At 41.1% G+C, this 14,104-nt stretch overlaps 2 protein-coding genes across 7 annotated transcripts in view; both read right to left on the reverse strand.

Moving 5' to 3' along the window:
* ITCH (itchy E3 ubiquitin protein ligase) overlaps positions 1–14,104 on the reverse strand; it is a 603,853-nt gene that overhangs the window by 237,850 nt on the left and 351,899 nt on the right. The gene's annotated exons all lie outside the window — the stretch shown is intronic.
* TP53INP2 (tumor protein p53 inducible nuclear protein 2) overlaps positions 3,358–14,104 on the reverse strand; it is a 41,115-nt gene continuing 30,368 nt past the window's right edge. For 3 of the 5 annotated variants that reach the window (XM_042465847.1, XM_042465848.1, XM_042465849.1), the window contains 2 exons: positions 6,023–6,371; positions 3,358–4,402 (listed from right to left, as the gene is read on the reverse strand). In XM_042465847.1, coding sequence (XP_042321781.1) covers positions 4,153–4,402; positions 6,023–6,371 — 599 coding nt within the window. In that variant the 3' untranslated portion in view covers positions 3,358–4,152. The remainder of the gene's footprint in view (positions 4,403–6,022; positions 6,372–14,104) is intronic. The other 2 variants (XM_042465851.1, XM_042465850.1) reach the window with 2 other exon arrangements.

Raw genomic sequence — 14,104 nt, forward strand, 5'->3', positions numbered from 1 at the left:
GACTTTGGAAGTTCTGGCCCATTGCTGTTAAGTTGTCTTGCCAAGTGCTCTCTGCATCAATGACTGGTGCCTCTTCAGCAGCTTTTTAAGGCACAATGGCTGGCCCTATATGCAGATTTCTTTATCTTGTCAGAGTAAGAATCGGGCTATAGCATCAGCTGTCTCTTACATAAATAAAATCATTATCGTGGAAACTGCTTTCAAGAGACACAGGGAAACAAGGCAACTAAGAATGAGGAAATGGTAGAAGAGAGGAAAAGACATGAAAAAACTCATTTGATGAGGGGGGAGAACCAGCTCTCTGTTTATCCCGTTTGCCAACAGTTAGACACACAGCCAGCACTCACTGAACTTGGAGTTGGATGAGTTTAAATTCTGAAGAGCCGTGTTTTAAGATTGCTCTCTTTTCATGTCAACTGACAACAGTCACAACTGTCCCATGTCTCCACTGCTGGCAAAGTTGAACCTGTTGAGATTTTTGACTACTATACTGTTCTGCCCTGTAAATAATTAACAGGATGAAGGAGGTCCATTTCTAGTTCAGATGAAAAATTCTGTTCAGTTGTGCCATAAGAAAGCAATGTTATTAAACTTAGAAGTGGAAGCCAAGACCTCCAAATTACACTGGTAGTTCCTATACACAAAGAAGCTCCTAGCTGAAGAATGAAAGCACAATTAACAAATAAAAAATAGGAAAGGGATACAGCTACCCTATTATTTCAGTTGTCTTACTGGTATTTTATATTTGCTTATTTTTAATTGGACAACACTTGTACAGCAACATTTCAGCGGAGCCATTTCATGTGTAGCTTCATCCTACACAATAAGTGTTTTCTGGCTCATATTCTAGAGATCTTGTGTATCAAACACGTAGCCATAATGTTGTAGCTATACAGTCGGCGTTCCATGTTGAATTTTTTTTCCAGTTACTAAAAGCAAACCTTGATTTTCCCATTTTATATAAGGAACACCATTTTACTACACCACTGTATATAATAGGACTTGAGCATTCACAGATTTTGGTATTAAGATGGGTATCCTGGAACCAAATGCCAGTGGATACCAAGGACCTGCTGTAATTCCTCATCTGGCCCTTGAAACCAAACATAAAAGACAACCATCTCGAGCAACAGAAGCCTGTGCTGCTGGTGAAAGGGGTGCTGCAGGATGACATGACCACCACCTCACTTCTGCTTCTTGCAGCATTGCTTGCTGGTGGAAGGGGGCTGGTCACATCATCCAGAAGCTGCCCGCTTGCCAGCAGGACAGATCTTCATTATTTCAGAGGGCCGAGTGGCTTTTAAGGTGGGTTTCATATCATTTGCAGTTCGAGCAATAGTGTCCCAGTCACAAATGAGAACACAAAGCAGTTGCAATGTCATAAGTCTAACTTAAGACATTGTAATTTATTAATAGGATGCCAGCCTGTGTGTATTTTAATGGACTCCAGAATGCAAAAACTTTAGAAACTATTCCTATTACCTAGACCTTCAAGTCTTTGGCTTACACCTGTTCAACAACTCCAAATTCCTTCCCCCCTGATATGCAAACCTGACCCTATGTCTCAAGTGACTTCAATTATATTCATTTTCTGGTATGTCCTCTACTCGGCCAAAATGTATCAGAGTATAATTTCCATCTTCCCTATCCATCATCAGTCATGCTAGTCAAGGATGATGGGATGGGTAGCCCAACACATATGAAGGGTACTGGGTGGGTGAAGGCAACTCCAATAAGTGTACATAGGTTTGTGGTCTTCGTTTGGCTCCCTGGCTTTTATCCTTTGCTTCATCATCCCAGCCTCTTTCACTTCCATAACAATTTAATATCCTTCACTATGCTTTCAACATACTTTATTAACTCGTCCCCCGGGTTACGAAATTAATTCGTTCCGGCGCCATTTTCGTAACCCGGAAGTTTTTCGTTAGCCGAATCCCCATAGGCGCTAATGGGGAAAAGCCGCGGCTCCGCCGCGGCTCCATTTTAAAAAGCGCCAGCGTTTTTTCATAACCCGGGTAAACCTTCGTAACCCGGAAATAATTAATTAATATTTTTTTTTTCGTAACCCGGAAATTTCGTATCGCGGCGCGTTCGTATCCCGGGGTACCAGTGTACCTTTAAAATGTGTAAGCCCTTTTCTCTGCTGAGGTCAATGACTTCAGCATAAAGATTTTAGCAAAATAACATACTGGTAAATGCCATTGGTTTGACCAGATTGTGCCTTTAGTACCATGAAATCCATGAAATATCTCAGAAGCAAGGAGAAGTGATTTTATTTCAAACTGAGTTCACTAAAACTCTAAAATACAGCACGGATGGATTTGCCCACCCAGCAGCTCCAATTCAAGTTTCAGTTTTGAATTATGCTTTTTCATACATTGCCTGTAGCCATTTATTTTTCTTCCACTGGGGGAGGGGGGTTCAACTGAAAAACAGTACTTGTTATTAAAAGAAATTTCCATGTTTAGTCGCATGGTAAAATATATGGAGAATTCAAGTTAATGCATAGAATTTAACTTCAGTTGGCACTCTGTATCTACAAATTCTTTATCCATGGATCAACAGCCTGAAAATATCTTTAAAATATATAAATTTCAAAAAGCAATGCTTGATTTTGCCATTTTATATAAGGGACATCATTTTACTACCCCACTGTATATAATAGGGCTTGAGCATCCACAAATTTTGGTATCCATTTTGGGGGGGGGGCAGTCCTGGAACCAAAGCCCAGCATATACTAATGTCCCACTGTATATTTTTGTATGCTATTTTAAATATCTTTTTCCTTGTTTTATTCTTGCATGTGTTCACATCCTTGTTTAAAAAAAAGGGTATCAGAACTTTCCATCTTCCTTGACTCACATAGCTTTAAACACCTGATCATTACACTATCATAATACTATGGGGAAGTGATGATATTGGGGGGAAATAAGTGATAGCTCAGAAAGCAATCAAAACAAAGGGGCATTGCACCTATTTTAAAAAGTAGCATGCATGACTAAGAACTACAGTAAAACAAGCCTGATTTTTCATTCCCTGTGATCCCTGCAGCTTCCAATTTAATTCTCTGCTGCTAATTGAAGTCTGCTTGGCTGCTAGGAATGGAGCTTCAAATGTTCTGTATTGCATCACATGACACTGCTGAACAGAAACATCAGGGATAATCTATCCTACATTTGAAGTCAATGGCAAAACTCCCATAAATCTCCATAGAATTATATTGGCGCTTCATCAGTTCAATTAAGAACATGACAGGCTAACTCATGACTAGTTACTGTTATCAACTCTGTATTCAGAACAAATATACAATGCATTTAATTTAAAGGGAAGGAAGATACAAGATACAGATTTTGTTAACCGTTACATTTTGGACCTATTTATTGTTTTGTGTTCCAGTTTGCACATGAACCTGGTATCCCCATTTGTGACATCACAGTCTGTTTCCACTTTGAAGAGTGTGACATCATAATGAAAGGCACTGATGTCACAGGCCCCCTAGTGCAGCAATGAAGGACAAAAAGAAATGACAGGGCACTTTGTCCCTCCTATGACACATGTTTAGAAAATGAAATGTGATATATTCACTGGAAGCACCAAATTACTCTTAGCACTGGAAACTGCTACTATACCCAGTGTATACATACATGCTATCTAGGAACCAAGGAAATTACCACATAAAAAGAAATGGTCTCTCTTGGTACCCAAGATACAAACATGTTTCTCCAAGAACAGCAAAAACATTAACTGGAGTTTCAAAGTAGACCTACAGCTTTGCTACTTAATATTAATGGGACATCTCAGGTTTCTTTTTCCTTCAAATCAAATTCAAATCAAGGTCAACATTTGTGGAATTAGCACAAAAAGGGGGGAGCTTAAACCCAAGGAGAAAAGAAAGTGAATGATAAGAAAATTAGTTGTGGCTGAAACGGGGGGGGGGGGGGGGGAATGAACCTAAGAAAAGCCCACAAAAGAACTACCATTGAATATTGCCAGTTTAGTACAATGTAGGAGGTTCTCTCCTGGGATTGGGGATGGATTTATTTCAGAAAATGGACGAAGAAGACCCTCTTGGCTGAAGAAAGCATTGTGAGGAACTGGTGAAGCTGAAAGTTAAAAGGATAATGCCCCACAGTGTAGACTTCCTGAAGTAGCTTAGTAGTTGTACTGGCGCTGGCATGGTTGGTAGACAAAGCTGCCTTGGTGTTTGGCCCGTCGTGGGCGGCACTCTCGGGTACGGTTCTGCCTCTGCATGACTTTCTGACTGAGGTTGTGCTTCTCTGCCAGCTGCTTTGCCCTCTGAATCCGGCGCACTTGGTTGACCTTCTCCAGGATGGCTGCCTTGGTGGTAAGAGAGGTGGAGTGGTGTGAAACATGGCGCTGCAAACGCCGTTCAGGTACTTCCCTGCATAAAAGCAAAACAGAAGAATACACAATTTTCAGAATGATTCAGTGTCTTTCCATATGGCAATCGGAGCTTGGGGGAAAATAATTTTGGGGACTTGAGGTTCCAAGTCACAGGGGAAGAGTAAAATGGGTTCCACACTGCAACAGATCACCTTCCAACATGTGGGGGATGGTGGGTCTAGGGACGGAACAGGTAGATGGGCAAGGAAGTGCTTCCTTTCTCTCCATCATACAGTTCTAATCAGGGGGCAAACTGAATCAGGCTTGCTGTTGTGTGCCTTCAGGTTGTTTTAAACTCACTGTAACCCTAAGGCAAAGCTATTATGAGGTTTTCTTGGTAAGATATATTCAGAGGGTGTTTGCTTTTGCCTTCTTCTGTGGCTGAGAGAGTGTAACTTGCCCAAAGTCACCCAGTGATTTCCATGGCCAAGTGGAGATTCAAACCCTGGTCTCGAGAGTCCAATGCTCAAATCTCTGTCGGTCAGATTGTGTTATTGTTGTGTGTCTTCATGTCATTTCCAATTAATGATGACCCTAAGGAGACCCCATCATGGGGTTTTCCTGGCCAGATTTGTTCAGAAGGGGTTTGCTCTTGCCTACCTCTGAGGCTGAATGAATTTGACTTGGCCATGGTCACCCAGTGGGTTTCCACAACTGAGCGGGGATTCAAACTTCCTCTTCAGAGTCATAGTCCAGCCAGGCTCAAATCACTCCACTATGTTGACTCTCAGACTTACAACCTTGTAATTCATGAATGGGATACCAGTCACAATATTTTAGCAATATTGAGAAAGAGTTGCTTTTAAAGGGTAACTGCAACAATTACTGATCATTTTTATAGTGGTAATTGTAGTGAGCCAGTATGGTATAGTGGTTTGAGCATTGGACTATGATTCTGGAGATGAGGGTTCAGTTCTCGCTCAGCCATGAAACCCACTGGGTGACCTTAGGTTCACATGCTCTCAGGCTCAGAGGAAGGCAATGGCAAATTTCCTCTGAAAAAATCTTTCCCAGGAAACCCCATGATAGTGTTGCCTTACATTTGGAAACAACTTAAAGGCTCACAACACACACACAATTAGTTACTGTAAGTAGTTGCTTTTCCTTTGCTTTCTGTTCAACATACCATTGTGCAATGATTGGGAGAAGTGACACTATTATGTTGAAAAACAAGATGTATCATTCTGTATCTGCATATTTTTTTTATATTCCCAAATTCCCAACACTGTCAATTGAAACAAACTTCCAGTAGAATAAAAAAATATATATAACCCACCTGTCCAATTTGTTTTTGCCCCTTGGTGATGGATTGGGTGTTTGTGCATGGGTCTGTAAATCTGTGTGTGCAGTTAACAAATTATAAGCTGTGGCTGTCATGTGCCTTCAGGTTGTTTCTGATTTATTGAGACCCTATGGTGAATCTATCACAGGATTTTCTTGGTAAGATTTATCCAGAGGAGGTTTACCATTGCTTTCCTCTGAGGCTGACAGAGTGTGACTTGAGCACTACATTTTCATGGCCAAGTGGTCTCCTGGAGTTCTAATGCAATGGTCAATGCACTACACCATGCTGGCTCAAAATTACAAATTACTTAGTCTATTTTTGCCAGGGACTTACCCATCAGGGATGATGTGCTCCTCAGGATTCTGGGCTTCCACAACAATAGTGCTGCTGGTGACATACACAGACATGCTGGGATGTTCAATCAAGAGGTCCTCCATGGGGTTACTCTCCATGCTGACAGGATCAGGACCTTCTGCAGTAAAACAGGGGGGAGGGGTAACAAACCAACTCTCGTCCATCAAGCAGGGGTCAGGCTGAGAGGGCATGGACCTGCTGACACAGTCACTGAGGGAGTGGGGCGAAGACGAGGTAGGTGGAAGGGACTCGTGGTGGTGACAAGAACCACAAACAGAATCCGCCTCACCTACCCGCCATTCTTTGCTGGAGGCTGAAGCATAACTATCTAATGAGAAACGACACAAGAGTCACCGCCCACATGAAATGGGAACAGTCAGAACAATGGCAGCAGCAACAGCAACAATAACAACAAAATGCAGCAGAAACCAAAAAGAAAGGCCATAGTTCAGAGCCATGCAAGAGTGTGCAAGGCAATGCAAGGTGAGGAGTGGAAGATTCACCAGCAGGCGGTTGGGAGGACATGGTACACACATTCAGTATACAATGGATGGGAACGAGGGGAAGGAGGAGAAGAGAAAGGGGGCATTATTAGTACAAACAACACCCGAAAGGCATTTCTGTAATTCATCCCAAAACCTTCCCTGAGGAATCAGGGCAGGCCCAAGATGTTTTGCCTCCCCAAACAGCTGCACCCCACACCCAGAGCCTCAGCATCACTTGCAAGTGCAATGGCACACCATCTGAGATCTGCCTCCCAGCTTCCATTACTACCCTGCCAGGTATCCTGGGGGTGCTCCTCTCAGATCATGGGCTGCTGCTTCCTGGGTGCTCTTTAAAGGGGGGCAGGCATTGGGTTGCTTGTGCACACAATCTGCTTGGGTTGCTTGTGCAAACAGTTCAGCCTTGCAACATGTGAATCACTGTGCCAAATAAAGTGGGAGGGGTGAAATAAAGGACCTACCCACAAGCAAAGCAAGGGACTCCACCCAAGCTGGGTTATCAATGCACTAGAGGAACATGGAGCTACAGAGAACATCTGAACAGAGAACAGAGTGCCTCACTGTCCCCTAGGGGAGTGACAAAGCAGCCTTTGCACTTATACATAGGTTCATTTATTTAAATGTATACACATCTAAAGCAAATGAAGGACTATAACAGTTTTCAAAAGATGGAAAGGAAGTAATTGTAGGAGCAAATGAATGGCAAAAAAAAAAAAGACTCAAGGAAACAAGCACACTGGCGGGTAAAAAAAATGTGGCTTCATTAATGAAATTCTCATCTCAACAGATCCAAACACAAAAACAGCTGTCATACATAAAGGCGGAAACAGTTATGAGCCTCTTCTAAAGTTCACTTATATTTATATGCATGCACATGTATGTGTGCATCTGTATCTATCTCAATTAATGTTTGGGTAAGAGAGAAGAGAGTGTGGGTGTGTCTGTGTAAAATAGTTGAATAAAGCAACTGAACAGCACCATTTTCAAGCAGAATTAGGATCCCAAAAGGGTACTGTAACACTGAAATAGATTTAATGAAATTACTATATTAGAAAAGCTGTTTGTATGAATAAAGCATCAGATATTTCAGTACATCAACAGAAATCACTTGGTATTTGGGTTTGGGGGTTTGTTTGGGATTTTATTTTTTGTTTTTGTTTTTGGTAAATGTTGAAGAATCAGAGAGAATCTAAACAGCAATTTCAAACTTGCAAACTCAGGGCTGTGGCTTCCATGAGTGAGTCAACCCATCTGTAATACTGTTTTTTCTCTTTTTCTACTCCTATTAGCTAAAACTATCTGGAAAGCCACCATTATCCACTCTCATATAAAAGCACATAACAGAATGAGTAGAATGAACAGTGTCATATGTTCTGAGACCAGGAAACAAGCTGTTGAACAAGTTCACCCTTCTTCAAACATTCATACTCATACACATTTTAAAGCCATTTGCCCCATATCTTAGACTTTCCCCTTATGATACCTGACCTTCAGGAGAGGCTTTTCAGGACATGCAATAGAGAATGGAGAGGCCATACCTTTGCACATGCACAGCATAGCCTACAACCTCATAACTGTACACAAGAGTGTATTTGCACATATTAAATTCTGGAATGCTTTCTCTTTCCTTCCCATCCCTTCTTATTGCTTCCTTGTATTTTTTTTTTAAATATAAGATTGAAACTTAGACCAAGCAGGAACCTGTCTTTTTTGCTAGTCTTATCCTTTAAAACAGGAGTAGGCAACCTGGTACACTTAAAATATTTTGGATTATAATTTTGGAGTAGGCAAACGCATGCACTCCAAATATTTGGGATTACGGCTTCCATAGCCCCAGCCATTAAAGTCAATAGTCAGGGACGATCACAGTTGTAATCCAAAACCTCAGGTGGACACCAGGTTGACTACCTATGACTTAAAGTGCTGTGTGCATTGATAGTGATATATAATCTGCACACATGCACTCATCTGCAACTAGCATTAATTTTAATGGGTCTTAACACACACCTGATACACCATGCTCATTCTCTCCTCCCTTCCAACTTAATTGTTTGGATGCACAGTTTGAAACTTTATGAAATTAATTTAAGAGAGATATGTTGGCTGACCTAGGCCTAGACCACCACTGGTAGCCTGGGGATTTTCAGAAGCTATGTGCCAGAAATGCAACAAAATACTTCAGAGAGGGCATTAGGTAACCGGGTTAGATATAGTTTGAGTGACTCAACATGTTCACCCCTCTTGTCTGCCACTCCTGACCCCTCTGTGATGTAAACTGATATTATAAGGGATATTTTTCACCTCTTCTCATCCTGCAAGTCCTCTCAGAGCTCTCTCCTAAAATGGACTGACATTGCTTAGAACCCTGAGGAATTTCTAAGTCTAAGGGTGTATCTACACTGCGGAATTAAAGCAAGCTGACACCACTTTAACTGCCATGACTCTGTCCTGTGAAATCCTGGAATTTATAGTTTGCAAAGGACCAGAGCTCTCTGACAGACCAGGCTCATCAAACTACAAATCCAAAGATTCCACAGGATGGAGCCATGACAGAAGTGGTGTCAAACAGCTTTAATTCTGCAGCATGGCTACTCCCTAACAATGGAGTTGCAATAATAAAGACATTTATTTTGGGCTTCTCCCATATCGGGCAAATGTACTGGGAATTGAGTGGCATTTGTTGCTGTAGTTCTCACTGTTGTTTTCAAACCAAATATCCAACTTAGATTTCTATTGCCATTGACTATTTTCTGGGAATTCCCAGCATCAGCTGCAATATTTTATTCTCACCTTCAAGTGAGCTTTCTGAGACATATCAGAACAATATGTTACCTTCTCTTCTGTTCTTTTTTTAGGTTTTTAAAAAAGAGTTATAGTACTATAGTACATCAGTGAAATTTTTGAATTTTATGACTATCACTCTTTAAAAAAAAAACAAATCAGGGAGGATAAAATTTGTCCACCTCAGCAAACTGCACCCTAGAGAGAGAGAGAGAGAGTGTGTGTGTGTGTGTGTGTGTGTGTGTGTGTGTGTGTGTGTATATATATTAAGAACCAAGAAATTACTACAAACAGCCCCACAAAAGGAAGGAATGAGTAGATGCAAAGGCAACAACTACCACCAAACCCTGATAAAACCCAAGGAGCTATATTGTGGGAACTTGTGCTTCTTTAGACCAGTCTTCAAAAGCCTCCTCTTCCCTGCAAGTTTGTGTTTTTGGTCCTTAATCAGAAACATTGACTACTTCATATACTATGTTATTATAGTCCATGTAAATACCTTTTCCAAGCTCTGGACTCGGAAAATATGAAATGCCATTTCAAAAGGCTGTATTTCCTAGGAGTTTACAAGAGATCTGAATTAGACTCCATGGTAGGTATCATTCTCTGGGTCACTGGATACTGCACTATTCTTAGATGCAGAGAGATGCTGCCATGTTAAAGGTACATTGAGGACTGAAATGTTATCACATGCTTCATCTGTGATCTGATCTATCAATAGAGTGTGTGTGTGTGTGTTTAAAGAACCTCAAGAGTCTTCAGTTTTGATCCAAGCTAGTGGGTGGGTGGGTTCATGTGATTCACCTTTTATTTCATGCTGTTTTCTTATTCCAAATCTCCCTAAGCCAAAACTGCAACAACACTGACAACTTTTCACAGGTGCCTATATTCTCCCCCCCCCCCCCAAAGGAGGGCTAAGAATTGTTTCAGGAGCAATGTAAACAGGAAAATAGCCTTCAGTGTGGGGAAAGGATTTAATATTTAAAACATAGTTGGAGATCCAGACACAGACCTCCCACCCAGAACCTGGGAAAGTACTTTTTGGACCACAGCTTCCAGAATCCCTGGACAATATTAGAGGAGTTTCTGTCCAAAAATGGTAACCTTTTCAAGCTGTGCTCCCACTTCACATCTGCTTCAGAAATCGGGAGGAGGAGAACCCTCATTTCTCATATATTTAGGTATGAGAATGCAAAATATCTAGCAAGTTATACTTTGTGAATACAGTTAACCCTCCGTATTCACAGATTTTGCATCCATAGATTTCAACCACCCACAGTTCAAAGATATTCACACAAAAAAATTCCAAAAAACAAACCTTGAATTATTTAAAGAAAAATCCAAAAATTCCAAAAAGCAAAAAGCAAAACCATTGTATATATGGGATGCCATTTTACTATGTCACTGTAGGTAATAGGACTGGAGCATCCACAGATTTTGGTATCTACAGGGGGTCCTGAAACCAAACCCCAGCAGATAGAAAGAGCCCACTGTATATGCAAGAATCCCAAAAGTGTAGAGATAGGCTGGCCTGGGGAGATCCAGGCTCCTGGGCCACCAGTTAAAGAGGGGTGCTGGAAAGCACTTGTGCCACTCTTTCATCCCTGCCCTTGAGGAAAGAAGATGGGAGAATCTGAAAGACAGTGATGACAGTTCTAGTGCACTGGCATATTGGGATTGAAGTGAGGCATTTTAAAGCAATTGTGACTGGATGGGCTCACTGTAGGAGTGTGTGTAGTCCATGGAGGGGGATGGGATGGGATCTTGGCTCCCATACAGTGGCCTGCCCTTGCTCTATGTCAATCTGTTACCAGCAACAGTAAAACTTCAAAGCCTTATTATCACCTCATTTGTGCTGGAGCAAAAGACCTGTCAACTACAACTCCAGCAGATTTCAGTGTTCCCGTGCTGGAGAGATGCGGAAGTGTATACAACACTGAACAGATCATATCTGTGGATAATAGTTCTGAAGGTGCAAGCTTATTAGACTCCTCATTTAGGCTTGCACAATTCCAGTACCAGGAAGATGGTGGCAATAATTAGATCTCTGACTGACAGGCAGAATGTACAATCTTTTTTTTTAAAAAAAAAGTAAACACCATTGCCTCTTGCAAAGATTCTTGGCAGGGTGTGTAACAGGAAGGATACAGAGATCAAAATATCACCCGGCAAGCCTGAAGCTGCAAAAAGTGTTTTTACTTTTTAAAAGCAAGGCAACAGAGAAAAAGAAAGGGAGGAAAAAATCTTGCATTGATTTTTTTTGTTAAAAGTGTTCCTGATCTGGAGCTGCTTTCTTTCAAGGGCATTAAAGCTATGTCCATCAGTTGTACCATCAGCTGTGCAGTATCCCTCATGTTCTCTTGCATTTCAGAACATGGTAAACAACATGGTCTAAGTTCAATGAGATAATATAGCGTGAGTCAGTTAAGAAGTTGGAGACAATGACATCAGTGTAGAAAAGTGCTCAGTCTTGTGTTAAGGATCTGACTTTGACCTATTCTCTGAATCATGTCTGGTTTTCTTCTATGGAGGTCAGTTGAGGCCAAAAACTGTGTTTTCTGCCCTTGTAGCTCTTCTGTCATAATCACTGATCTACATGCATGGGCTGTGGTTACTTAGTGAAGGAAAGATAACTTTGCACGTGCTCTGAGGCATTATTGATTCACATTTCTCAGTATGGACCTTTGGAAACAAGTTCTTGGGTAAGTTTTAACCCACATTAAGCCCACTCCCAGAGTTCAACAAAGTTACTTTTTTGAATTACAACTCTCAGAATCCACCAGTCTCTCATTAAGTCTCTTCTGTATCTCATGGGAACTGGTGGCTACTTGTGCATCATCCAAAGATAAGAAATGCATTATCATAAAAGAGGATAGAAAGACAATACATATTTGCATTATATTTGCAATGTGTAAGCAGGCATCAAGTGCCTCCCTGTGTAAGTGGTTTGTCCTGCAAGGTAATGACTGACAATCTGGCACCTAGGCACAGATCATCTGCACCATAACCAAAATGGCCATTTATTGACAAGCTCTCCCATTTGCTCAGCACCACTCATTCTGATTCAACCAAGTCTCAAAAGAGGCTTTTGTTTAGATTGTTCCTATGTGACTAAGCAGACAGTTGCTGGGTTTGTGCTATGGGTTGCCCATTAGGGATGCAATTCGTTGTTAATTTGATTCATGCATGAAACAATTTTTTTCTGCTGCAGAGAAGTCTTCAGAAACTGCAGTTTTCCAAGAATATTCACCATTTGGGGCTTACTCTGTGCAAAATATACATGTGGGTATTTTTTTTTTTAGAAAATGAAAACACATACACTGAACCCCATTCAAATTCATGGGAAAACTGTGTACAGAATGAGTCCGAAACTGTGAAGATTCTCATCAGTACAACATTCTCCTTTTGAGGAGTTTCTCAACAGCAAAGAGTCAAATCTTTCACTTTTGAATACTGTATGCTCAAATATTTTTTTCCCATCCGTATGGCCTATTGCTGCTCTGAAGTAGCCTTGCCTATCTATATTATTTCAAGAGGAAGATGAGAGGTTAAATTAAAGAGAAGGATGAGAGGAAATTGGGAAAATTTATGTTGGGCAGAACAATTGTAATGCTATGTTGGAGAACTCTGAGATCAAGGGCTCCAACTTTTCCCAAGCAATGGTAGGAAGACGAAATTTAAGTAATCAGAGGACAATAATCTAGAATGATAGAAGACTGAATGTTTTGGATGCTGCATGTACACTGTAGGACCAGAGTATGCACTGTGTGGCCTTCCAGCTATAGCTGGACTGTACCTCCCAGCATTCTTCAGTGTTGGCTATCCTGGTTATGGCTGCTGAGAGTGGCCATTCAACAAGGACTAGAAGGCTGCACAATCCCCACTCTTGTGCTAGAACATTCCTGAAATGTTTTCAGCATTATCTTCAGGAATGCCTGATCATTGACTATGCTGGGTATGGATTCCAGGAACCTGAAAATTCTTGGGATCTAATGAGGTAGCAATTCCCTGCTGGCCAGTTCCAGTGCAGTGGTTCAAGAGAATGGAATATGAAGGCAGGCTTTTCAAAACAGAATGTTCTTAAAAGACCAGCTAGGGTGTTTTAAATTTTTTATCTTGTTATTCTTTTAATAATCTTTTAAATACTGTGACAATTTGATTCTGTTTTAATGTATCACTTTTCTATGTTTTAATTGTATTGTTTTTTAATATTATGAAGCCACTCTGTGTCCCAGTTCTGGAGAAAGAGTGGGATACAAATAAATGTACTACTACTAATAATAATAATGGATTGCCGCTCTCTAGCACAGAATTCTAAGAACCTCACCAAACTACAAATCCCAGCCTGAATTTAGGTTGTGGGAATAAAATCTTGTTGCATGTTTGAAACTCTGGTTGAAATAATATTTCTGTGTATTTGTTTATACACTGGCGAATCTATTGAAGATCTAGAATAAGGTTGACTATTCCACATTATCTAGTGTACATTCAGAATGCATAGAATCCAAGGGTACATTGGTCTGCATCTTACATGGCTGAATGTAGTGTGGAAGTTCTGCATGTGGAACTTTGCCATGCCCCTCTAGTGACCACTACCAGGATTCATCATTACCTTTTGATAACCCCTGCCCAGCCCTTCCATTGCTGGTGGAGAGTTGGGAGGGGGAGGGCATAAGAGAGGTGTCTGGCTATGTCCCCATAGCCAGATGTAGATCAAGGAGATCTTCTCCTAGGATCTGCTGGGGTCTTCCAGACATTATCTCAGTGGCCTTCGATA

This window comes from Sceloporus undulatus, chromosome 4 (assembly GCF_019175285.1).
Source record: "Sceloporus undulatus isolate JIND9_A2432 ecotype Alabama chromosome 4, SceUnd_v1.1, whole genome shotgun sequence".
Classification (NCBI taxonomy): Eukaryota; Metazoa; Chordata; class Lepidosauria; order Squamata; family Phrynosomatidae; genus Sceloporus; species Sceloporus undulatus.